At 37.3% G+C, this 24,667-nt stretch overlaps 1 protein-coding gene across 2 annotated transcripts in view; it reads right to left on the reverse strand.

The window, feature by feature from the left end:
• Positions 1 to 24,667, reverse strand: part of TMEM117 (transmembrane protein 117) — a 469,463-nt gene that overhangs the window by 377,490 nt on the left and 67,306 nt on the right. Inside the window, exon 3 of one of the 2 annotated variants that reach the window (XM_032876977.1) lies at positions 4,357 to 4,489. In XM_032876977.1, the coding sequence (XP_032732868.1) occupies positions 4,357 to 4,489 (133 nt within the window). The other variant, XM_032876978.1, reaches the window with a different exon arrangement.

Here is a 24,667-nt window from a genome sequence, read left to right on the forward strand (position 1 = left end):
GTCTCATTTCTCAATTTCTGTCTCTGCAACACCTAACACATATAGATGTATTAATTAATATTTGTAACACTTCTCTGGAAAAAGCTGTGTATTAGGAAAAATAAAACTGTCTTTTTCATTAACCTTGGAAAACCTCAGATTCTTCATATTCTGTCCTAATTAGCATGTACTCTTTGGAAACTTATTCCAGTTCACGAGGAAATTTTATGTTTGTCAAGTGTCTAATTTCCTCCATGCTAAATACAATATTTATCCTTGTAATACCAGAATAAGTCCATAAGCATATAGATATGTGTGCATATATGTGTTTATATATACTCTTATTTAAACTTGTTTAAGAACATAAAAAGAGGCCAAGCACATCATAAGTGCTTATTATAGAGCTCACTAGGTAGAATTCTTCAAAAAGTCCATTAACAATTAGGAAGGCATGCATTTCAACCCAAGTTTCAGAAATTCAAAAGGAGCCAAGAGTCTCTTCAGAGAAAACCTGCCAGCGACAGGGCTGAGGCAATCTGCCTGAAAACGTGCCCTCTGCTGCCATCAAGTGGCTCTTTTCAGAATCGTTTTACAAACATAACCAGAGCCAATACGCTTTGCTTTCCTACCATTTCATTCTTTATACATTACACGTTATTCTTTGGGGAATTGAGATATTTGAGAAGGCCAGGAAAACCTTTCCTAAATTAGGGCTTTATATTATGAATGCTGTGAAAATTCCATGACCAAGAAGCTCTTCAGAAAGATGATACTTGCAGTAGAAACTCTTCCCAGCCCTATATGACTTGTTCAGTGTCGGGTCGGTAAAGACCACACCATGGACTCTGAAGCATACCTCTCTTTATTTCTGCCAAACAGATTTCTGAATAGATTGGCCTTAAGATACCTAGCTGAGGGGTGCCTGGGTGGCTCAGTGGGTTGAGGCCTCTGCCTTCAGCTCGGGTCATGATCCCAGGGTCCTGGGATCAAGCCCGACGTCGGGCTCTCTGCTCGGCGAGGAGCCTGCTTCCTCCTCTCTCTCTGCCTGCCTCTCTGCCTACTTGTGATCTCTATCTGTCAAATAAATAAATAAAATCTTAAAAAAAAAAAAAGATACCTAGCTGAATAGGAAGGAAATTTAAAAACAAAAACAAAAAAACCTGGGGGTGGAGGGAGTCATTTAGAATATTTTTATTTTTTTTAAGATTTTATTTATTTATTTGACAAAGAGAGAGAGATCACAAATAGGCAGAGAGTCAGGCAGAGAGAGAGAGAGGGGGAAGCAGGCTCCCTGCTGAGCAGAGAGCCCGATGTGGGGCTCAATCCCAGGACCCTGAGACCATGACCTGAGCCCAAGGCAGAGGCTTAACCCCCTGAGTCAGCCAGGTGCCCCAGAATCATTTTTAACCAAGAATCCCATCACCATGGAAGAAAATGGCTGCATGTTTGTCACTCCAATGAGAACACCAGGAGCACCCAATTTGACTCTTACCAAGTCAGTTCTGGCTAAAACTCTTGATGTTCAGTCAGACAAATCTAGGGGCTTTGTTCTCTATAAGGAGGGATCAAAGTACTCTAGCTGAACCTAAATTTATAACCAATCCTAAAATTGCGGGGGAAAGGGGGAAAAAAGCAAATCATTCTAGGGAATCCTCTTTGAAATCCTAAAAGAGCCACAAACCAGGACACATTGGAATCGTCGATGCCAATCAAATTCGTTGTAAAAAACCCAGGATTCTGGGGTGCCTGGGTGGCTCAGTCGTTTAAGCGTCTGCCTTCAGCTCAGGTCATGATCCTAAGGTCCTGGGATCAAGCCCCGAGTTGGGTTCCCTGCTTAGCCTGAAGCCTTCTTCTCCCTCTCCTGCTCCCTCTGTTCGTGTTCCCTCTCTCACTGTGTCTCTGTCAAATAAATAAATAAAATCTTAAAAAAAAAAAAAAGAATGCAGGATTCACCTCCACCTCCACCAGCAATCCATAGTCACGACACTAGTCAATCATAATATCCACATGCCTATTCTATCCACAGCCTCTGGCTCCATCACTCACTCCCTGCCATACAAAGGAGAGGAAATGCTTCAGATAACAGGGTGTTTCCTAAGAACCCCAAAAGCACAGCTGTATTCATTTTCCCTAACACCTGGTTTTCCTCCAATTTACATTCCTACTTAAAGTACTCACTAGTTAATGGCACGTGTCATTAGAGCTGGTAATATATCTTTTATAAATGATAATGTAATTTTTTTATTAGTAGAACTAAACCACTTGTCCCTTGCTTTGGATTAAAAATTAAAAAGTGACCCCATTAAAATGTCCTCTCAGAAAAAGATCCTTCTGAACAAGGCTGAGGCATATTGGTGAAGAATTTGAGAGTTAGTAAGAACATGGAATACTGTGTTTAGTCTGAAAATAAAAAAGAATCACTTTCAATTTTAGTTAAGACAGACACACATAAATTCTCTGATTTCCTGCATATACCTCCTACTTCTTTCAATTTTCAAACACAGCTTGAAAAATTAAAAATACAAAGAAAGACTAATAGACTCAGAGTGATTGAGTATCGGAATCAATCAGCAATCAACTCTATGCCAGCCTGAGAGCAGAGGTATTACCAGAATTCACTACTTAATCGCTCAACTCCTTGTTTAATGTCTAAAGTAGAGACTGAATTATAATGTCACTCTACACAAGTGACCGACCATCTCTGGTCCTCAGTTTCCTGATCTGTAAAATGGAGGTAATAAAAATACCTATTGCTCGGGCTCACTGTGAGATTTAACTGAGCACTGGTACTGAGTGCTTAAGAAGTGTTAGTCCTCTGTAAGACTGGTTTGATTATTAGCTATTGAATGCTTTATAGTGTGCCAGGGATTACCTATTATTGCATTTAATTTATTACTTTTAAATCTGCTTCTTTCTCAGAATAAATACTTCTGGTTAGCAAAGACATCAGTAACTCCATACAACAACAAATAAAAAGAATAAAAAAAGAATGAGAGAGGAAGTCAACTTCCAAGCAGAAGTAATATTTCATATACTATTTTGATGTAATATTTTAAGCAAGTGCTTAAAAAATGTAAGTTTCTTATGGGTCCCTTGCCGTTCTAGCCCCAGTGCTGAGTGCACAACGCCTCTCTGACAGACTTCCGGTTGTGTTGGGTAATTCCAAGAGGACCGTTACCCATTCCATTACTATAGGCACTGCGCTAAGGCTGAGGCTTCTCCTGACTGGCCTGGGTTAGGGTCTGTGACTCCACCATTTAAAAAGAGACCCAGTAAATGGCATTATTTGAAACGTAAGAAATAATCACAAATAAAGCATGTCAGTGACTTCTTAAAGCCTGAACATTTGATCTAAATATCACGTGCCTGAATTTATCCCTTTACTATTCATTTTCTTTAATGGTGGGGAAAAACAATAAAATGTTAATTGAGCTATCCCTCTCAGCAGTGAACAGTGCTGGCTAAAATCTATACACAACATTGAAACAATTGCGCTCCAGAACTGACTGACAATCTTGCCTCACCTACATTTAGAAGAAAACAATATTACCTAGCTTTCCAATCTATTGGGGAGAATAGATGGAAACATTCCTTAGAAACTATATCAGTACACAACAATATCTAGAGTGGTTTATTCTTGCCAGAAATCTAATTCTTAGTGCTATAAGCTAAGCCATTCTCCTTGTAGTCTGTTCTTAAAACTTATCAAGAGCAAACCAAGAATTGGAGAAAGTTACCAAACCAAAAAAAAAAAAAAAAAAAAAGAAAAAGAAAAGAAAGAAAGAAAAGAAAAAATCCACAATCTCCTTGTTAGCACCTCTTCATGCCATGGTGATTTGATTAGTGATTTGATAAGTATAGATCACAACCCTGGATTTAATACAGGGTGGCCCACTTTTAAAACGACCCATTTATAACAAAGGTCTCTCTGTTGGAACTGTCAAGAGAGTTAAAAAAGAAAAAAATGCCACCAGTATCAAACACTTTTATTTAACCAGGCATTGCAGAGCAATGGAATTGCAAATCTAGAGACCTTCATCTTAGGCCAGCTTTACTAACTGTAAAACAAACAAGTCAGTAAGATTTTCTGATTTTCCTACTCTCTGGGACTGTGCTGAAATTATCACTTGTCTCAAACGACCCCACAGAGAAGTCCTCAAGTAGAAGGAACATAAGGTAAGTATCACACAGAACACTGTAAGCTCCTTGGAGAAAAGACTCTCAATGTCTTAGGGAAGAAAAATGCACAGATCATTCTTTATTTACAGGAGAATATTTGTGAAGAGTAAGGCTACTACAAACTAAAAAATTCTCTTTGAATTTTTACGAGTTTCAAACATAACACTCACCACAGTAGAAAGGGGAAAGATAACCTACCCCATGTTCCCATCCATTAGAAGAATCGTGTTGTATATGTGAGAAAATATGAAGAGAAACAGAATTGTGCTGAAGAACATTGTCATCCATGACCCATGATCCTCTCGAAACATTTTTAACCGGAGCAACTGACCTGCAATATAAGATATTATTAGAAATCAGTGTCCATCATGACCACGATTTACACAGCTTTGCTTTCTTTTACGGAATCTTTCTTATCTCGCTATATTCTGAGCTCTTTGCCCCAGAATTACCTTGTGGGTCAAACCACTCTATTAATGTCCTTTCTGGTCTTTTGTCAATAAATGATCATGAATGAAGTCCAAGACAGCCTCCGTATCATCCTGGAGCAAATAATACTAACATGAGAGTCTAGGATGGTCCAGAGATCATTTGTGATGCTGTGCTGAGGACAAGAGGAATTAGGGCACAGCCCCCTGCTGCTTCCTGTTTCACTAAGGTGTCTTTGGTTTCCGGTATCCTGAAACTACTTGGGGCAAATGGTAAAGACATTGCATAAGTTCCACATAATTCCCTTTTGTTTCCATAAGCCCGCTCCCAGTAGGGACCAGAAAAGAAAACCAAGGCAGACCCAATTGTTGAAGGTACATGAAAACTTAGAAGGAAAAATACAGTGTCTGTCAGAAGATCCAGACAACACAGCCTCACCCTCAGCTAACACACCCACACCTGCATATAGGTCTGTGCACAAGTGCGTGGGTTGAAGGGTTGGGGAGGGGGCAGCATGTACACATTACAGAGCTTGGTGTGGCTCCCAGCAAAAGGTTATTTCCACCCTGATGCCTACAATTCCACTTACATAGATAAATGCTAAGATAAGAAAGAACGTTAAAAGGCAAATATTTCAAGGAGGGAAAATGTGTATAGAAGAATACTAAAATAAACATTACTAATATCAGAATTAATGCAGAAACATTTCTTGATTTACAGTAGAGAAGAGAAATGAGAGCATTACTATCCTGAAAGGTGAGAAAGATGACAAATGGTGGGAGTAAGAAACAAATGAACATAGGTCACCCTGGCTTCTCCTAAGATCAATTTTGTCTAGTAGGCTTATTTCCATTCCTGAGAAAGTTATCTAAGTAATGATAAGGGAGATGATACACACATATAAACTACAGTTAAAATAAAGTAGGCCTGCAATCCTATAATAGAATTTCTCACTAGAGAAAATATTCCCTTTTTATTCATGATATGTCAAATTTATGAAAAAGACATACATATTTCCATCTGGAAATTGTCTCTCTAGGGATAGACAGTAGCTCTCATGTAGGTTACTGAGGATAGAGAGAAATCTTTTAAGATTTAATTACTAAGTTTTTCTTGTACCTCACTTTTATTAAAATAGCACTTTAGGGGGCATCTGGGTGGCTCAGTGGATTAAAGCCTCTGCCTTCAGCTCAGGTCATGATCCCAGGGTCCTGGGATCGAGCCCCGCATCTGGCTATCTGCTCAGCAGGGAGCCTGCTTCCCTTCCTCTCTCTGCCTGCCTCTCTGCCTACTGTGCTCTCTGTCAAATAAATAAATAAAATCTTAAAAAAAAAAAATAGCACTTGAGGTTTCAGTTGGAAACCAGAAACTTTACCCTAGCCAAAATTTTAAATAGAATGAAAGAAAAAGAGATTTGGTTACATCATCTGGTTTCTTGGCCTGTGCAAGAGAAGCAAAGGGCAAATCTGAAAGTCAGGGGGAGTGTTAATTTTAACTCGAAGAAGAACGTGGAAAGCTCTCCTGTTGAAGCAAACAATACTAGCAGAGCAAATTACAACTTTACAGAACCTGCTGATTAACTGAATTAACAGTTATAGGAAACCAGAGATCTGCAAGTCTCCACACTGTACATTGTCAAGAATGTGATAAACAGATATTAAGCACAGGATACCTGAGAGTAAAAAAACTCATGCCATAAATCTCATACTGTAAAGAATATTATTCATTGTTGAGCAAAATATTGGATGTGTTCCGATGACATGTGAACCATGGTTCTAGGTACTCTAGAGATACAGCTGAGAGCAAGGCCGGAAGGTGTTTGAAGTCCATCATTGTTTGGGTGATTGATGAAAAGGTGATCTTATTTTAGACTCGGGGGCTGTCTTTGTGCAAGGTTCCCTTAGCTGCACGTCTTTTCAGCTTCAAACTAAGATTTATTTAATTCAGCAGTTTAGACTGAAGAACAGCAAAGATCAGCAATTAGAGTTCCTTGGAAATTTAAATGTGAATTTCCTCTCAACATATGCATATGTCAAAAAAATTACTAATGGATGTATTTTAAAAGTCAAACCATAATGCTGGCGATTGAGGAGTGCTTTGCAAATAAAACATAGTAGATTAACTGTGCACTGGCTGAAATAACACAAAGTTAGTAAAAAGGGAAATGTGACAGTACCATTTATGTTGTCATTGCTAAGCTTATTGTCTGGCACTAATTTCAGTCATTAGAGTCATTAGAACAAAATGGCAGGTTAACATGGCCTGAAATTCACTTGCAATGCATAATAAAAGTGCTACCATATATGAAGGACAGAACTGGTGTGGCTCCAGTGTTCAGTCAAATCACATCATGAAAATTCCCCATAACTTCCTTCAAGGTTAACTCACTGAGTGTCCATCCTATTGCTTGAAACACGTAGACATAGATTGCCATCAGTTGGCTGCTGGCCTAAGTGACTTCTCTTGCAAGCTAATCAAATCAGGAACCTCGGCGTTACCTGAAGATGTCACACAAAAATGGGCTGTCTCTGCCCTGTAGTATGACTGTACATTTGGTATGCCTGGGACAACAGTGGCTTACGACTGTTGTCCTGACATAATTATTAATAATGTCCCCTTCCTTTCTTAGTATTCTGGTTTGGGTAATAAATTACATGCCACCTTTTCCGTAGATCACAGAATTCAGAATTTATTTTAAGATTTTATTTATTTATTTGACAGAGAGAGAGATCACAAGTAGGCAGAGAGGCAGACAGAAGAAGAGGAAGGGAAGCAGGCTCCCTGCTGAGGAGAGAGCCCGAAGCGGGGCCTCGATCCCAGGACCCTGAGATCATGACCTGAGCTGAAAGCAGAGGCTTAACCCACTGAGCCACCAAGGCACCCCACAGAATTCAGAATTTTTATCACACTTTCCCTTAGAGGAGTTTCAGTAAATAAGGGAAGACAGTCCTTATAGGTCAACAAGAGAAAAAGGGCGTTGCTGAGAAGGTATATACATTCCTGACAAGGTCAGAAGTGACTTTTATTTTAATCATAGATATGTTTGTGAATATAAGTGTATGTTTATGTTAGTAAAATTTATCTTGGATTGTAGGGATGATCACATTTGATAAGGTCAAGGTAATTGGAAAATGAATCTTAGAACAGGCAGAAGCAGTAAGAATAGTACACAAGCCTGTAGAGGTGTCAGAAGACACAGGGATTGGTTGTTACAAATGCTGGTTAAAGTCAAGTGATATGCCCGAAAATCTCGGAATCTTTCCTAGAAATACAGTGGCTTTAAGGCCAATAACATGTTATAAAATTCTAACAAGATTAGTGATCTAAAAACATATTTAAAAATATATCATGACCACACATATGTAGTGGAAAATTTAAAAAAAAAAAAGGCAAGTGTAATAGGGAGAATTATGGGGAATCTGTTTGGTTTCTTGGGGGATTTTTGCCACGTGTTCTCATTGACAAAATAAAAAGGAATATTTCCTTTCTACCTCGCAACCAGACTTTTGTCCTATGTTCTGGGTACCTTTTGCTCAGGTGTGGTTCTCATGAGGAGGCCTAAAATAAGGAAATAAACAATCCCAGAGGAAAAGATATAGAAGTGTCTGTGCTTTCACACAAGAGATAGGGGTAGACCTACTCCTGGGAATTTGTTAAAGAAAGGGGTTCATTAGAGCGAGGACTTCTAGATTCAGAGAGAATACCAGATTTAGGCCTCCAAGGTGGCAAAACCTCATTTGGATTTAATTTCATGGATGCTGGTGAAAGCCAGCATCAAGGGTCATGGCATTCCAAGTCCGGTAAGGAGACTGAGCACTAGCTAACCTTAACCCTAACCCTAACCCTAAGGGCATAAGACCAGTGGGGTGATCACCAACTTCCATTAGGAACACAACAACCTGGGCAGGACACAGCCAACTGTTGGAGGAGGTCACCGAGAGAACATGATCCCCAAGTGACCCTCAAGCCAGACCTAAGAATTCAGAGGCTCCTGGCCCTTTCCCCTGTTGTTGGAATGCACGTTCTCCCCACCATTCCCATGGTCGGAGCTGTTTTTAATGACACAGTCTTGAGAGAGCAATGAGTTGTTGAAACTGTCCAGATGGGGGGGTGGGCACCTGGGTGACTCAGTCATTAAGTGTCTGCCTTTGGCTCAGGTCATGATCCTGGGGTCCTGGGATCAAACCCACATCGGTTCCTGCTCAGGGGAACCCACTATTCTCCCTCTCTCACAGTGTCTCTCTCTGTCAAATAAATAAATATAAATCTTAAAAAAAAAGAAAACAAGAAAAGAGAAGAGAAAAGAAAAGAAAAGGAAACTGTGTAGATGGTATAAGTGACTGAACTCAGTTGAGGCCTCGATATGAATTTTTAAGACTGTGGTGGGCAGTTATAGAGATTTACTTGCTTTGTGACTACTGAAGGCATGCCTTGTGTGTGTTCTCTTGCTTTTTAAAACTGCCACCTCCCAACTGGAAGGTGCCTGACTCCTTCTTCGGTCCCTCTTTGCCCTCCATGCGTTGGGGCCGGTGTCATATTTTATTTGAGAAATTCCCAACTCTGCAAACCAGCACCATCTTAAACGGTACCATAGTGCCAAAGACTGGGCCAAAGACTATCACCCAGGCACCATTAGAAGAAGCAGATTAACAGGTAAATACAGACTGAGGGATTTGTTTCCAGGACCCCTGTAGCCTTGGGACTATTTTAAACTTTACTGATTAAAAAAAAAAAAAAAAAGGTAAGGTGATAAATTACTGGTATTGTACTCTCTGCTCACCTTGGTAAGAGGAATCAGAGCAAGATTTATATAATATAGAGGAAAAACTGTGGCATTACCACATAAGACCCTGACCAGGAAATATAAAAGGACAAATGAAGGTGGCGCTTTCCTCAAGAGGACTTTAAACTGAAATTAATACCACTATCCATTAAAGCTCCTGCTCCAAAATCTCCTATATATGATGTGGCCAGCCATATGTACAATGTATATTTGCATGCACGTAATGGATACAAATGTAAGACAAATATGTAATCTACAGCTCATTAAAAATTTTAATTTGTTGAGGTCAAAAGTGGTCAAAGTTGGAATAGCAGGCATTCGGCATGTCATCAAGAAGGTTCTTTGTTGCAAATAACAGAGAGGGGAGGAAGGAAGGAATAAACAGAGGAATGGATGAAGGAGGGGAGGGAGGGAAGGAGGGGGGTGAGGGAAAAGGGAAAGGAAGAGAAGAGAAAAGAAAAAAACTAAAAACCAGCTTAAATTATAAGGAGTCTTTCTTTATTGCCTTCTCATATTTTCTAATGAACATGTTTGCTCCTTAAAAAAAAAAAAAAAAACTCCTCCTAAACATATATGTTCAGAAGATAATGTAGATTTACCTTAACTAAAGAAACAAAATGACTTCAAGCAAGGCTTGATCTAGCACTCAAACAATATAACCAAGGTTGGATTTATCTCCATTTCCCAGCTTGATTTCTTCAAGGTGGGGTACCATCATAGCCAGCTCCTCCAACATGTTCAGACATACCTTCTGTAGTCCCAAGATGACTATAGCAATCCTGAGTAATAGGTCTTCATTTTTGTCCAGGGAGGAAAACATAATGCTTCTGCCCCACTAGTTCTAAGGAAAGTTATATGATTCACCCTCATTGAGCTTGTTTGGGTTCTGAACCAATCACCATTGGCACAGTTAGGACAAGCACTGATTAGCAAAGTCTATGTCATATGCTAATTGTTAGAGTCAGGTTAAGTTAATTACCTAGTACTACATTGATCCACAAATGTAAATCAAGTACGGCAAATATTGTTGAAAATGGCAGAACCACAGACAGAAGATCCCTGGTCCTTGAGTCACTGCTTAGAACAAAGGTACCTGCCATGTTTCGTCTTTATATGAGTGAGAAATTCAATTAAGATGCACTCATTATATATTCTGGAGATTTTTATTACTGAAGCTAAGATTACCTTATCAGATATAAGATGACCAATGGATCAAAGGCCCAGAAGGAAAAAAAGGGAGGGTCTAGATGGATCTTTATTTCCTAGTCTTTCTTTATATCCTTAGTACTCAGCAGATTATATCGTAAAATATCTGCATTAAATTAAATTCTGATGGACAGATTCTAGAAGGAAAATTAAGACCTGCCCATAAGAAAGGGCACACATTTTCCAAAAGGAAAATTCTGCAGGTAAAATACGGGGGAAAATATAGCTTGTTGGCAAGCTCACACAGCTCACACAACTCAACCTCAGAACACCTAACACCCAGGACTTTGTATAATTTATTGTCTACTTGCGTGTGCCACATTCATCCATAACTGCAACAGAGTGAGGACCATATTTGTCTTCTTCCCCACTGGTATCACCACGGCACTGGCACACAGCATGTCTTAGATAAATATTTGTCCAATTGCTAAACAATGAAGGGACACAATACCATATAGAGCAACCGTGTACAAATGAACAACAACAGCAAAAACATTCTACCGTATGGCCAAAATCCTGTATCTCTGCTGATCCAGCAATCATACCCACCCTCTGTGCCACATGGAATCCACCAGTTCTTTGACCTTCACCTCCACCACATTTTCTCGCCATCTATTAGCCACCTCCTGAAAGCTCTACTTCTTTCTATTTTGCATGAAAGTTCTCTTTCCCTATCTAACTCTATTTCCTCAACACCCTCGTTTCCTGTGCACCCCATATTTGTCTTATGCTTGCCTTGCAAAACCCCACCTTTGATTCAACACTATAGTTTGCTTTCTCTGATTTCAGTAAACTGTGGGAAAAAAAGTTGCAAGAGTAGATTACTAAACCACTACATAATCACAATGCCAACTTCAGCAGCTACTGCGGTACTGCACATTAATAGTTTCCCGTGTACTTGTCGATCTCTTCCCTATTCTCCCCAGCATGCATTTCAAATTTTACCTCATAGCTCCTACTAAGCCTCTTTCACTCTCAGAATATGACCTTGGATCAACTACAAGGAAATATTGCTGCCACCAAACATGATTTCCTTCAACTTCCTGGCCACTCACATGCATCTGCTTATCTATCCCCACTTCCTTCCCTTGTTTCTCAGAGGATGCAATGCTCATCCCACAAAAGGACCCACCTGTGTCTTCTTAAAACCATGCCCTCCCCACTTTGGGGGTCTTGGTGCATCAGCCTTCCTTTCTCTCCTTTGTATTTCGAATCTCTCTCTCTCCTGGTTCTCTTCCCTCTGCCTCTAAAGCCTCTTAAGCCCATCCTAAAAGCAGTGCTTTCTTGACCCCATGTTCTTGAACTGTCATCCATTCTTCCTCCCTTGTATTCCAGATTTCAAGAAAAAGTAATACACATTGTGCCCACTCCCTGAGATCTCACTTGCAACGCAAAGATTCTACTGAAATTGTTCTGGCAAGTGTTAAAGTGTTAAATTGTTTCCCACATTGCCAAATCCAGTAGAAATATATTGCCCATTAACTTACAGGACATCTTGTTTGTATCTGACAGAGCACTTGTTCATGCTTGTCCATTTTGACACTAACTTCCTTGGCTTCTTGAATACCAAATATTCCTTGTTCTTTTCCTACTTTCCTGATTATTCTCAGTCACCTTTTTTGGGCATCTCTTCCTCTACTTGTCCCATAAATGATGATGTTCCCCATGGTCCATCCTCAGTTTTCACCTTTCTTGCATCACTACATGATCTCATCCACTGTTGTGGGTTTAATATCCAATATCTCCAGCATAAACTGTTCCTCGGAAGCTTCAGATGGAGTCACCTGCTCACTCTCCTCCAGAATGTTCTACTGCCAATTCAAACTCCGTATACAAACATGTATTCCAAATCTCCACCCCTACCTCCAATCTGACCTTTTCTATGCCTAAATCCAATCCTACTTCTGAGTTAACCATCTTATTATTTTCAACGTAACTTAAGATAAATTCCATTCTTGATCTTTTTTCCTGCACACCTGCCATCTTGATCAACAGTCACCTTATTTTATGATCTTATAACCATACTCTTCTCTAGTAATTTGGGTTCTCATGGCATCTCTTTGGGAATATTACAACAACACAACTGGTCTTCCTCATTCCAACCTTTTCCATTCCCAATCCAACCTCCATACAGCTAACAGATCTAACTGAAATGCAACTGTGGTCACATTGTTCCTTCACTTAAAATCAATCATCATCGTTCCCCTATTGTAATTCAAGCTCCTTAACGTGGACGTTGCTTGATTTGACCCAACTTTTCCTCTCCTTTCTCACCACCGCCTACTCTCCACTCTAGTTCCATCAACACTGAACAGATTTCAGCTTCTTATGCTCATGCTGAACCTCTGCCTGGGATACTCTACCTTCTCCATCTGTTGGCTAACTCCTCCATTTCCTATGGCCTTAACATGCAGGTCAGAGATGATCTCTTCCAAGTAGTAATTTTCATTAAAGTCATAGCCACAAAGAATTTATAGGAAGTACTCTTTCAAGAAGTAATAAGCTCCCTCCAGTGCAGACAAGAAAGAATGACCACTAGCCAGGTATAGTTTAAAGGGTTGGATTACATGACTTTTAAGATCCTGTCCAACTCTAGGGTTGTAGGTTTTGTTTAGTCAGTGAGAGATTACTGTAGCCTGCTACCTCAAAATACTTTAAATTAAAAAGGGAAATCCATACCTACGGAAAGAAAAAGAGGAAATGTTCCTCCTTATGTTTTCTCTGTCATTGCATGCCTCTCTAATGTATAAAATGAAGCTAAAGTAACACGCTGATAAGATTCCTTAAAGGCCAAGTTAATATTTAACTCTTTTTATGAGAACACTTGACAATGATGTAAATCCTATTTCTTATGTCTAGAATAAGACAATAAAGGATAAAAGGAAACTGGATTAGAGCATTTCAATATTAACTGAACTTCACTTCCAATCAGACTAAAATAAGTATATGAAGTATTCACGGGTGATTTGTGTTAATTTCTAGTTTATAGGAACATGACATGATATGAATTTTTTTTTACAATTTGCTAATTAAAAAATGGCAACAGAATAAAAATAACTAAAATAAAACAATCCACGGATGGTACATCAAGAAAGAAAATTACCTAAAACACACCAGAATATCATTAGGGAGAAAGGATACTCTAGTTAGACAAATGTAGCATTATAAAAAGAACAAGATCATAAAACTTTTGTACCCTAAGGATGCCATTCTACTAATATTCAGATCAAGTCTTGTTATTCAGTGTACAAAGAGCATTTAAAAAACGTTGAATAGATTATTTTTCTTCACATTAAGAGTAGGAGCTTACACATAAAATGTTTGTTATCACTGAATTTGAAAGAACCAAATATTGAGAATTGAAATATAATCCCATATAATATTACAAATATGTATTACAATATGTAATTCAAAAGAGGTTCTAAAAAAAAATAAAAAATAAAACTATGGTTAGATACCCAGCATAAATGATAGTGTTTTCAGCCCTAGAGTGTAATGTCAACTTCAGAAGTGTATGTATTACAAACTTTTAGTAAAATATGTATCTACTAAATAAACACATGTTGACATAAATAATTCTCCACGGAAAATAAAAATAATAAACTTTCCATTTTATTGAGAGAGTTGAAATATTTTACTGTAATAACATGGATTTTCCTTTAGAATATTCTTAGGATTAACAGACCTAAATTGCTTGTTATTGCTCAAGATGAAAAAGTATGATCCCAAAAAGAAGTTAAAGTATTCATTTATTATTATCTACGACTTTTCCTATTAAGGAAAAAATAGCCAATAATATATATACATATTGAATATTATAAAATTCTGTAATTTCAATGAAGTCAATTTGTTTTATATCTTCCAGACTTGTACTGGTGAAATCACCCTACAAAAAAATAGCATTTTTAAGATCCAAACCCATCAAAAAAGAAAAAATTTATAAAATACGTTCTGAAATCTTAGAGGATGTAGTTATTATCACAATTTGTACTTCAAAATGGGCAATGGGATAGAAAATGTAGCTCCCTATTCTTAAAAATATTAACATAATCACTATTAATAAATTTTTGTCATCATTATATTGATAGCAGTTTTGAAAACCAATAATGGATTTCTAAAATAAGTTTTCATTTAATTTCAGGCATTCTATTAATCCATGTAAAAAGGGAACACTGAATTGGCAAGACTAATCTCCTATTGGCTGATCCATGGTTTGAAGCAATAGTAATCAATCACAAGGTGACTGTCCACAGGACTTGGACACTAGCTCCTGATCAGATATGGAGTAGAGGGGACAAGAGAGTCTGGTCCTCCCACAACCATAAATGCTAGGAAAGCAAAACCAGGCCAGAGGCAAAAATTTTGATATTTCTATTATCTGCATTCATATATCCAGGTCTCTTTGACTCTTCCTTTCTATTTTGAACTTGGTTTTCATTCATAGTTTCCCATAAGTCCTCTCTTTCAGACTGGTGTCTTGTACTTGCAAACTTGCTATTTTCTCTTCCCATTCCATTTTTAAACTTACTAAAGAAAGAGATTAAAAATTCATAACAGGTTTCCACTTCTATATGTAAGACACGTGGAAATCACCACTTCATCCTAACAACAAGTACAAAGCTGAAGAGATTTTAAAATGAACAACTCTCCTAGGACCTATAAGAGGATGAGTACACAGGGCAGACTACTGTCCCTCAAGACTGGAGAGACAGGCAAATAGAAGGAGCTTACCAGAGCAGAAAACTGCCTTGGGAATCAGTGCTGGGGTAGGAAAACTTGAACTGTAATAAACAAATTGCTGGAGGCTCAGTGTGGAAGCTAAAAACTTCCAGGAAGACACAGTCATAGAGGCCTTATGCTTTTGTAATTTTTACCTCTAGAAGCTCAAACAAGATCCTATAGTAAACACTGGAGAAACCTGAGGTTCTCCCTCAAGTCTTCTGACCTGGATGAAAGGTCAGCCTACTCTAGCCATCTTCTCCCAATTAAAGTGGCAGAGAGGTGATTAAGAAGTACTTCTAAAGTTCAAAATCCAGAAGTATAGTTTCACTAAAAGGACTATCGGACACTTCTTCTCCACCCCCCACTTCCTCACCACCACATTGCTAAAGCATTCCCCTTCCCTGGTACATCACATTTGGTTGTCAAAAAATACAAAGAATATTAAAAGGAAAACAAAAAACTCCATTTGAAGAGGCAAAGCAAGCACTGGAAACTGACATAGCAATGATGTTAAAATTATCACACCAGGAACTTAAGATAATGATTAATAAGCCAAGGGCTCTAATGGATAAAGTAGATAGCATGCAAGAACAGGTAGGAAATGTAAGCAGAGAGGTGGATTTCCTAAGAAAGAAGCAAAAAGAAATGTGGGAGACAAACACTGTAACAGAAATTAAGAATGCTTTTGATGGGCTTACTAATAGGCTAAACGTGATGAAAAAAGAATCCCTGAACTTAAAGACATCTCAACAGAAATCTCTAAAAGTGAAAACTAAAGAGAAAAAAGACCAAACAAGGTAGAAGAGAATATACAAAGACTGTGGGACAACTAGAAAAGATATAACATATGTGTAACAGGAAGACTAGAAGAAGAAAAAGAAAAAGGAACAGGAGAAATATTTGAAAAATAGTGACAGAGAATTTCCCTAAATTAATGTTCAATGTCAAATAACAGATCTGAGAAGCTCAAGAAACACCAAGCAGGATAAAGGCAGAACAAAACAAAACTCTGCATTTAGGTATATCATTTTCAAGCTACAGAAAATCAAAGACAAAGAAAAAAACCTGGAAAAACCAGAGGGAAAACCTTCCATTTTGAGAAACAGTGAGTGATAAGAACTACATCCAACTTCTCAGAAACAATGGAAGCAAAAAGACAGTGGAGGGAAAGATTTTAAATGTTGAGAGAAAAAAATTCACTAACGTAGAATTCTGTACCTTGTGAAATTATCCATTACAAGTGAAGAAGAAATAAAGACTTTCTCAGACAAATAAAAACTAGTGGAATTTGTTGTCAATAGTCCAGCCTTGCAAGAAATGTTAAAAGAAGGGGTGCCTGGGTAGTAGCTCAGTCAGGTAAGCATCCAGCTCTTGATTTCCGCTCAGGCCATGCTGTCAGGGTCATAAGATCCAGCCCCACATCAGGCTCTGCCCTCAGCAGTGAGTCTGTTTGAGATTCTCTCTCCCCCCTCCTTCTGCCCCTCCCCCTGCTCGTGTGCTCTCTCTCTCTCTAACATAAATAAATGAATCCTTTTTTTTTTTTTTTAAAGGAAAAAAAGACATGTTAAAAGAAGTTCTTTGGAGAAGAGGAAAAACTATAGGTCAGAAACTCAGAACTACACAAGAAAGGATGAGTATCAAAGACAGAAGAAGTGAAGTTAAAATAAAAGCTTTTCGTTCTCTTACTTTTAATTGATCTAACAGATAAGTCTGTTCAAAATAATAATAGCAACAGTGTATTCAAGTATGTATACATCTCAAGAAGTATATATATATATATGCTTCTGTATGTATATATGTATATATACATGACATGAATGACAGCAATGACAGAGGGACAGGAGAAACAATTAGGATTATTTTGTTATTACAAAGTATACTACCTATAAAGTAGTATAGTGTTATTTGAAAGTGGATTGAATTAGTCGTAAATGTATACTACAAACTCTAGGGCAATGACTAAATATATTTTTAAATGTTAGCTGATATACTAAAGAAATAGAGAAAATGGAATCATATAAAATAGTGCCCGGTTAGGCAGCATCAGAGAAGCCTAGCGTAGGGCTAATGTAGCCCCACTACCCAGCTTCTGAGTATTCTATCTGAGGCACCAGAAAGGGCAAGGTTTTGCTTCTCTGCTTGGTAAACACACAGACTATCCCAGGGCCTGTGTGAACATCAGTGTCTTTTCCCCATTCTCCTTTTTGCATAGTTCTTTCCCTCGCTATCGTGGTTCCCTTATACGCATGTGCTGATCGTACCTCACTTGAAGACTGAAGGTGTATCTGCTGGACTCTGGAATTACTTCTCTGTGCTCTGCTCTCCTCTCTAGTACCTGCTCTGAGTACTGCCTCAGCCTCTCCACACACCCAACTCTGTCTCTTCAACCCACAGAAATGCCAGCCTCTGTCTGATGTCCTCCTTCCTGCATGGAAGTCGGGAAACTCTCTCCAGGAAGCAAGCTGGGGTACTGTAGGCCTCACTTTTGTTAAAAAATAAAGAAAAGATCTTAAAATCAGGCAGTGAAGTCAGATTACTTCAATGTAATCATACTGACAGACTACTTCCCCACAGTAACAAAGCATGCCATAAAACAGGGCTTAAAAGTACCATCAACCTAGAATTATGTTCCTAGTGCAAATATCCAATATAATGAAGGCAACTGTTTGAAGGCATCAAAGAGCAAACAAGGCAACCAAGATTTAAAGGGTCAAGATCCCTGAAGGAAGAAAAATGCACTAAATGAGCTGCTTTTTCCCCTAGGAAGATTTGCTGATTTTCATTGTGGGACACAGGGACCACGTGGAAAACCGTGGCTTAGAGTTTGAGGCAGTCCAAGTGGGTCAGACAGACAGAACTTCAAATTCAGCGTTTGCAATATAAACAAGACATGAAGAATCAAATATCAAATATCAAAATATCAGAAAAAGGGAAACCCAAAAATGAGCCCAAACATCTAACATAATTCCCCACAGAGCATTTGCTGACACCTAAACTATGTAAGTTAGAGTTCAAACCAAGCAAAGAACAGCTGATAAGAGAATAAAAATAAGTATAGATTTTAGCAGTCTCATGATACTTAGGAAACAAAAAATGGAAATTAGGAAGTAGTAGTAGAACTCTGAGCAAAGTCTGGGGTATCAGTTATGACACATGAAGGACTATATCCTAGAAGTAAGCACAAACCAGAAACAGACCAACCCAAAGAAAGCCTGAAGCCCGGTTTCTATCTGCTTACCAGGAGAAAATTAAACTTTCCCTAGGGAAGATCATCATGAACCTCTAAAGTTCTTCACATATTATTTCTGATATTTAAGTTAAAAAAAAAAAAAAAAGAAGACATAGAAGGAAACAAGACAAGAAAAGTTACTGAAAACCAAGAGGGGAAAAAAAATATATAAACAGACTCACTGACGACGTACATAACTGCAGTTCTAAGACACAGAAGTCAAAATAACTATAATTAACATGGTCCAGAAAATAGATGAGATTATGAATTTTACCAAAGAACCAAACACTATTTTTGAAAATCAACTGGGAATATCTAGACCTGAAAAATAACAACAGAAATTAATAACCACAGATTTAATAGCAGTTACATATGTACATACTATGTGATTCCAGTTATGTAAATTTCTAGAAAATGCAAACTAAACAGAACAGTAATTGCCTAAATGTGTGAAGGGATGGGAGAAAGGATTACCAAATAAGTTTCTCATGCAGAAACTTTTATCTTGATTGTGGCAACAGATGGATACATATGTCAAAGTTTATAAAACTATATAGTTATATATATAAATATATATATTTATATATATAAAACTATATATAATTAAATATATATAGTATGTCAATTATACCTCCCAAGAGTTACTTAAAATTAAGATAAAATAATACTATCTTTTAGGATTTAAAACATATATGGAATTTAAACTTATGACAAAAATAGATCAAAAGATAGCAAAAGACAGAGTTAAAAGCTGTAAAGTTCTTGTAAATTGTTGGCAAAATTAATTAAAGATAAACTACAGTAAGTCAGTTATGTGTGTTTTACTTTCCAGGATAATCACTAAAAGAATAAAAATATGTATAACTGACAAAGTAATAGAATGAGAAAAATAAAATATAAAAAATATTAATAATTTATAATTTATCTTTATATAATATATAATTATATAATTATTGTAATAATTATATAATTATTATATAAATATATTAAATTTATATAATTTAAATAAATAATAATTTATCCAAAGAAAAGCAAAGAGGAGGAAAAAAAAATAACTTAGGAAAGATAAGGCAAACCAAAAGCTAGCACATAACAAAATGCTAGATTTAAACACAAATATATTGGTAATTAATAAGTGAAAATAGACTAAATATTCCACTTTTTTTTTTTAAGATTTTATTTATTTATTTGACAGAGATCACAAATAGGCAGGGAGGCAGGCAAAGAGGGAGGGAGGAAGCAGGCTCCCTGCCGAGCAGAGAGCCCAATGCGGGGCCTGATCCCAGGACCTGGGATCATGACCCGAGCCGAAGGCAGAGGCTTTAACCCACTGAGCCACTCAGGCGCCTCCTAAATATTCCATTTAAAAGACAACTGTCACAAAGATTTTTAAGAGATTTTAAAGCATAAAAATTGAGAGAGTATATCTTCTATATACCTTTATTTAAAAACCTTCTACAGGTTGCACTTCAAGGAAAATAAACCTGACTCCAAAAATGACCTCTATAGATATACCTGAGACAAAAAAGAATGGTGAGAAAAGAAATTGATCAACATTATCAAATCTAAAAAATATCCCTTGTATAAAATAATAAAAATGTTAATGTCTACTTTGTGGGCTAAAAAAAAAACTAGAATACTGAACAACAATTTCATATAAGTAAGAGGAGGTTGATCTAGTTAAAATGTTCTAAGGAATTTGGGAAGTAATTAAGACACTGGTTAGATGGAGACATGCTAGATTTTTAAATATGCATAGTAAAATCACAAGGGTAGCCACTAAGGGAGTGGCCATTGAACGCATGACTTACACACTAAATGGAAGTGTACAAGAGGGATAGAAAGATGAAAAGAACAAACAATGAAATTCAATCAGCACCTCCCATTTAAAAAAAACTGCTCCCTAATTCCAATGCCACTACAAAAGAAAGTCTGAATATAAGGAAATACCAGACTTAAGAAGAAGAACAAGAGAATAAACTCACAGAATGCAAAAGAAAGATGGTAAGAGCAAAAAGATAAATTGAATTAAAGGTAAAAATAAAATATAGACTATAAACAGAGTAAAAAAATTGTTTATAAAGCAGAGTAATCTTAGACTAATGAAGAAAAAGGAAGACACTAAAAAGTACTAGAATTATGTTAACTTGAACCTGAAATTCAGATGTGATTCATTTTTTCTCACCCTGAATTTCATCGCTTATGAAAATATTTCTCAAAACAACTTAAGCACTGCAGTTCTGAATTTCTATACAAGAGTTTAGAAGAAGCAATCCAGCTGAAAGTGGGGAAAAGAGTGTTGAATCAAGTTATATAGCACTTTACGTAAAATGTTGGAAAAAAACAATTATCCATAAATGAGAGGGATATGCCAATAAGTGTTTAAAGACTAAAGCTCCCTAGGTGCTTCTACTGAGTTTTGGTAAGAACTTCACACTGCCAGTTTTGAACCGAATTACTCCAATGAAGTAGCAAAGATTCCTTAACATGCTGGCATTGAATAAATCCAACATATATGAAACCAAGTTCTAGATATAATATGTTTTTATAAACATACATTTAATGAGTCTATAAGGCTGACAATTTTCTAACTTCATTATCTTTTCCACACCTATTATTTACATGACTGCTGAAAGTACCGGGGATACATGTGTTTAACATGCACTGTGTTATGGAATACTATGCAGCCATCAAAAGAAACGAAATCTTGCCATTTGCGACAACATGGATGGAACTAGAGGGTATCATGCTTAGCGAAATAAGTCAATCAGAAAAAGACAACTATCATATGATCTCCCTGATATGAGGAAGTGGAGATGCAACATGGGGGGTTAAGGGGGTAGGAGAAGAATAAATGAAACAAGATGGGATTGGGAGGGAGACAAACCATAAGTGACTCTTAATCTCACAAAACAAACTGAGGGTTGCTGGGGGGAGGGGGGGTTGGGAGAAGGGGGGTGAGGTTATGGACATTGGGGAGGGTATGTGCTATGGTGAGTGCTGTGAAGTGTGTAAACCTGGCGATTCACAGACCTGTACCCCTGGGGATAAAAATATATTATATGTTTATAAAAAAATTTTTTTTAAATAAATAAAAAAAAAAAACATGCACCATGTTATGCGTATGTGGCAGGTGGCTGGTTTGCACCTAAAGCTGGGATTTAGACAGGTCTGATGAATTGAAAGGAAAAGTTTCCAATATTTTCAATAATTTATTTTCTTAAAGTATTTTGGCTGGGTATAAAATAAAATAGGCAAAGCAGTATTGTATCCAAAGCACACAATGATACATATTACAGTGAAGCCCAGCCTGTGGATCCAGGCCTTAAGACCTACAAGACATAGGAACATACCCTTTGGATATTTAGGAATAAAATACACAATTCAGAGGAGCAAAAAATATTTTTTCCCACTTTTAGGTGAAAATAAGTACAAAGCTGAAGTATGAATGATTTCATAGAATTCATTATTATTTTAGCAGTTTAAGCCTTTATAAAGTATGGTAGCCAATCTCTAAGATGGCCCCCACCGAGTCTCACCTCTTGCTAGTCATCCCACATGTAGTAAACTCCCACAATGAATTACAACTGGTCTACACAACCAATAAAATATGGGTGAAGTGACAAAAGAGTGACTTCCAAGGCCTGGTTATGAAAGGCATTGCAGTTTCCAGTTTGGTCTCTCTCTTGAATTGCTCATTCTGGGGGAAATCAGCTGTCATGACTTGGGGCAATTAAGTTGTCCTATGGAAAAATCTCCATGGTGAGGAATTGAGGGCTCCAGTGAACAGTTAGCACCGGTTTGCCATCCCGTTTGAGAGAGCCATCTTGGAAGAGAACCTTCTGATCAAGTCTATTCATGACTGTAGTCTTACCTGATGTATTGACATTAACCTCATGATAGCTCGCAAGGCAGAACTGCTTCAGTTGCTTCCAAATTCCTCACCCAGAAAAACTATGTGAGATCACAAACACTTATGCTTGTTTTAAGCCTCTGAATTTTGGGATAGTTTGTTAAATAGCAATAAATAAGTCTAGGTTCTGTAATTATTCTGAAGGCCAATAGGAGCCACTTTAGAATTTGAGCCAAGGAAATAACAAAATCTAACATGATATATGATATTTAGAGGAAAGATCAGTGACAAAATAGAAATAAAAATAAAATATTCATAGTATAAATACTTACTTTACCTTAATAAGATGTTTGACATTATGATGACAGAGCAAAAGAGCCTTTGTGAAAATTACCTTTCACAGCATGAAAGCCTTTGAAATAACTGAAAAATTTCAAAGGGCAAACTTTGTGTAGTAAATGTCACTAATGATATTTTCCTTTGATCTCTACTATAATGCACATATGAATCATATTTTCACCATATTTTATATCATTTTGGTCAGAGTTTTGACACCTATATTACTGATAAAACAATGGATACAGGAGTTATTTTAGATGATTGGTGTCTACGCAAAGTAAATGATTAATAGTACATCGCAATTTAGATGTTAGAGTTCTTTCATCTGTAAGCACACAGGCAATATTGCTTCTGTGTTTTAATCTACTAAAATGTATAACTCAGCTCAGATATAGAAAGAATAAACAAGCAAAACAAATTAGGAACCACACCACACTCTGGATGGCCAAGAAATTGCATTTACAGAAAAGAGATAAAAATACAAAACCCATTAGAATCCACAGTACCATTTTTGCTTGAATTGCTACTCTTAACCAAATCCACTATTTTATTTAGTTCTTATTTAAAAGACATTTATATGTCTATTATATAAAAGGACACTTATGTGTCTATTTAAAAGACACTTATATAGTGCCTGGGTGGCCCAGTCAGCTGAAGCATCTGCCTTCCGCTCAGGTTGTGATCCTGGGGTCCTGGAATGAAGCCCTGAGTCGGGCTCCCTGCTCAGCAGGATCCTGCTTCTACCTCTCCCTCTGTTCCTTCCCCTGCTTGTATGTGCCTGTTCTCTCTCTCTCTTAAATAAATAAATAAAATATTTTTTAAATAAATAAAATAAATGAAATACAATTATATAGTGTTATGGTGTCCTAGGCTGTATTATAAGTGTTTCCTTAAAGATTAACATAACATAACCTTCAATGGCATTTATTTATTTATTTATTTGAAAGGAAGGGGGAGAGAGAGAGTGAGAGAGGTATGCAGCAGGGGCAGAAGGAGGGAGATGATCTTAAGCAGGCTTCTAGCCCAGCTCAGAGCCTGATGTAAGGCTCCATCTCACACCCCTGAGATCACGACCTGAGCAGAAACCAAGAGTTGGAGGCTTAAACACCGGAGCCATCCAGGTGTCCCTTGTTGCTATAATCTAGTATCTAATATTTATATAGTATAAATTGTTTTCCCAAGCTAAATGTCACAACTATATTTCTCTGTGACTTACTCTTGAATATTACTGATATTTACTTTTCTGTGTAGAAAGTGTGAAAAATCTGTCATTAGAATATTGGTATATTCCTCAGTACTTTTAATTCAAAGAACTGTCTATCCTCAGTTGTTATCCATTGTCCATGTAACTACAATGCAAAATGAAATTGATGACTTTTAGAGTATACTAGCTTGTCATCATGACAGAAAAATTGTAAGTTTTTATTTAATCAAGTATGCAAACCAGGAACTTCAGAGAGATCAGCAGGAAAATCATTCCAGATATAATCTCATTTGGATTGTGCTCTTGTACCATTTTAGAAACAGTTATCTGCCAGTGCCTGGGGGATGTCATAACTTCCGATGTGTTGGTGGTAAATATTGTTAACAGTCTGGATGCTACTATGGTTTATCGTTAACAGATAAAACAGTGATACCTACTGCAGGGGCTCATTGGGGATCAATGTCATATTTATAAAATTGCCTATGTGTGACCAGCTACCACCCTAGCTTGCACAACAAATACATGGGAAAAAAATTTTTAGATAGCTGTTAAATACAAAGCATTAACTGAAATGTCAACTGTTCCTTGTATTAAATATGTTGGGATTAATCCATTATAACTGATCATACCGTTTTTCTAATCATCAGATAACCACAAAAGGATTAACACGGTTGGGGGGAATGTTTATTCCCTAGTCCGGGTTGTTTCCTTTCAGAAAACAGGGAATGCTCCATCCGTTATGTT

Source organism: Lontra canadensis, unplaced genomic scaffold (assembly GCF_010015895.1).
Source record: "Lontra canadensis isolate GAN:19392208 unplaced genomic scaffold, GSC_riverotter_1.0 scaffold59, whole genome shotgun sequence".
In the NCBI taxonomy this organism is placed as follows: Eukaryota; Metazoa; Chordata; class Mammalia; order Carnivora; family Mustelidae; genus Lontra; species Lontra canadensis.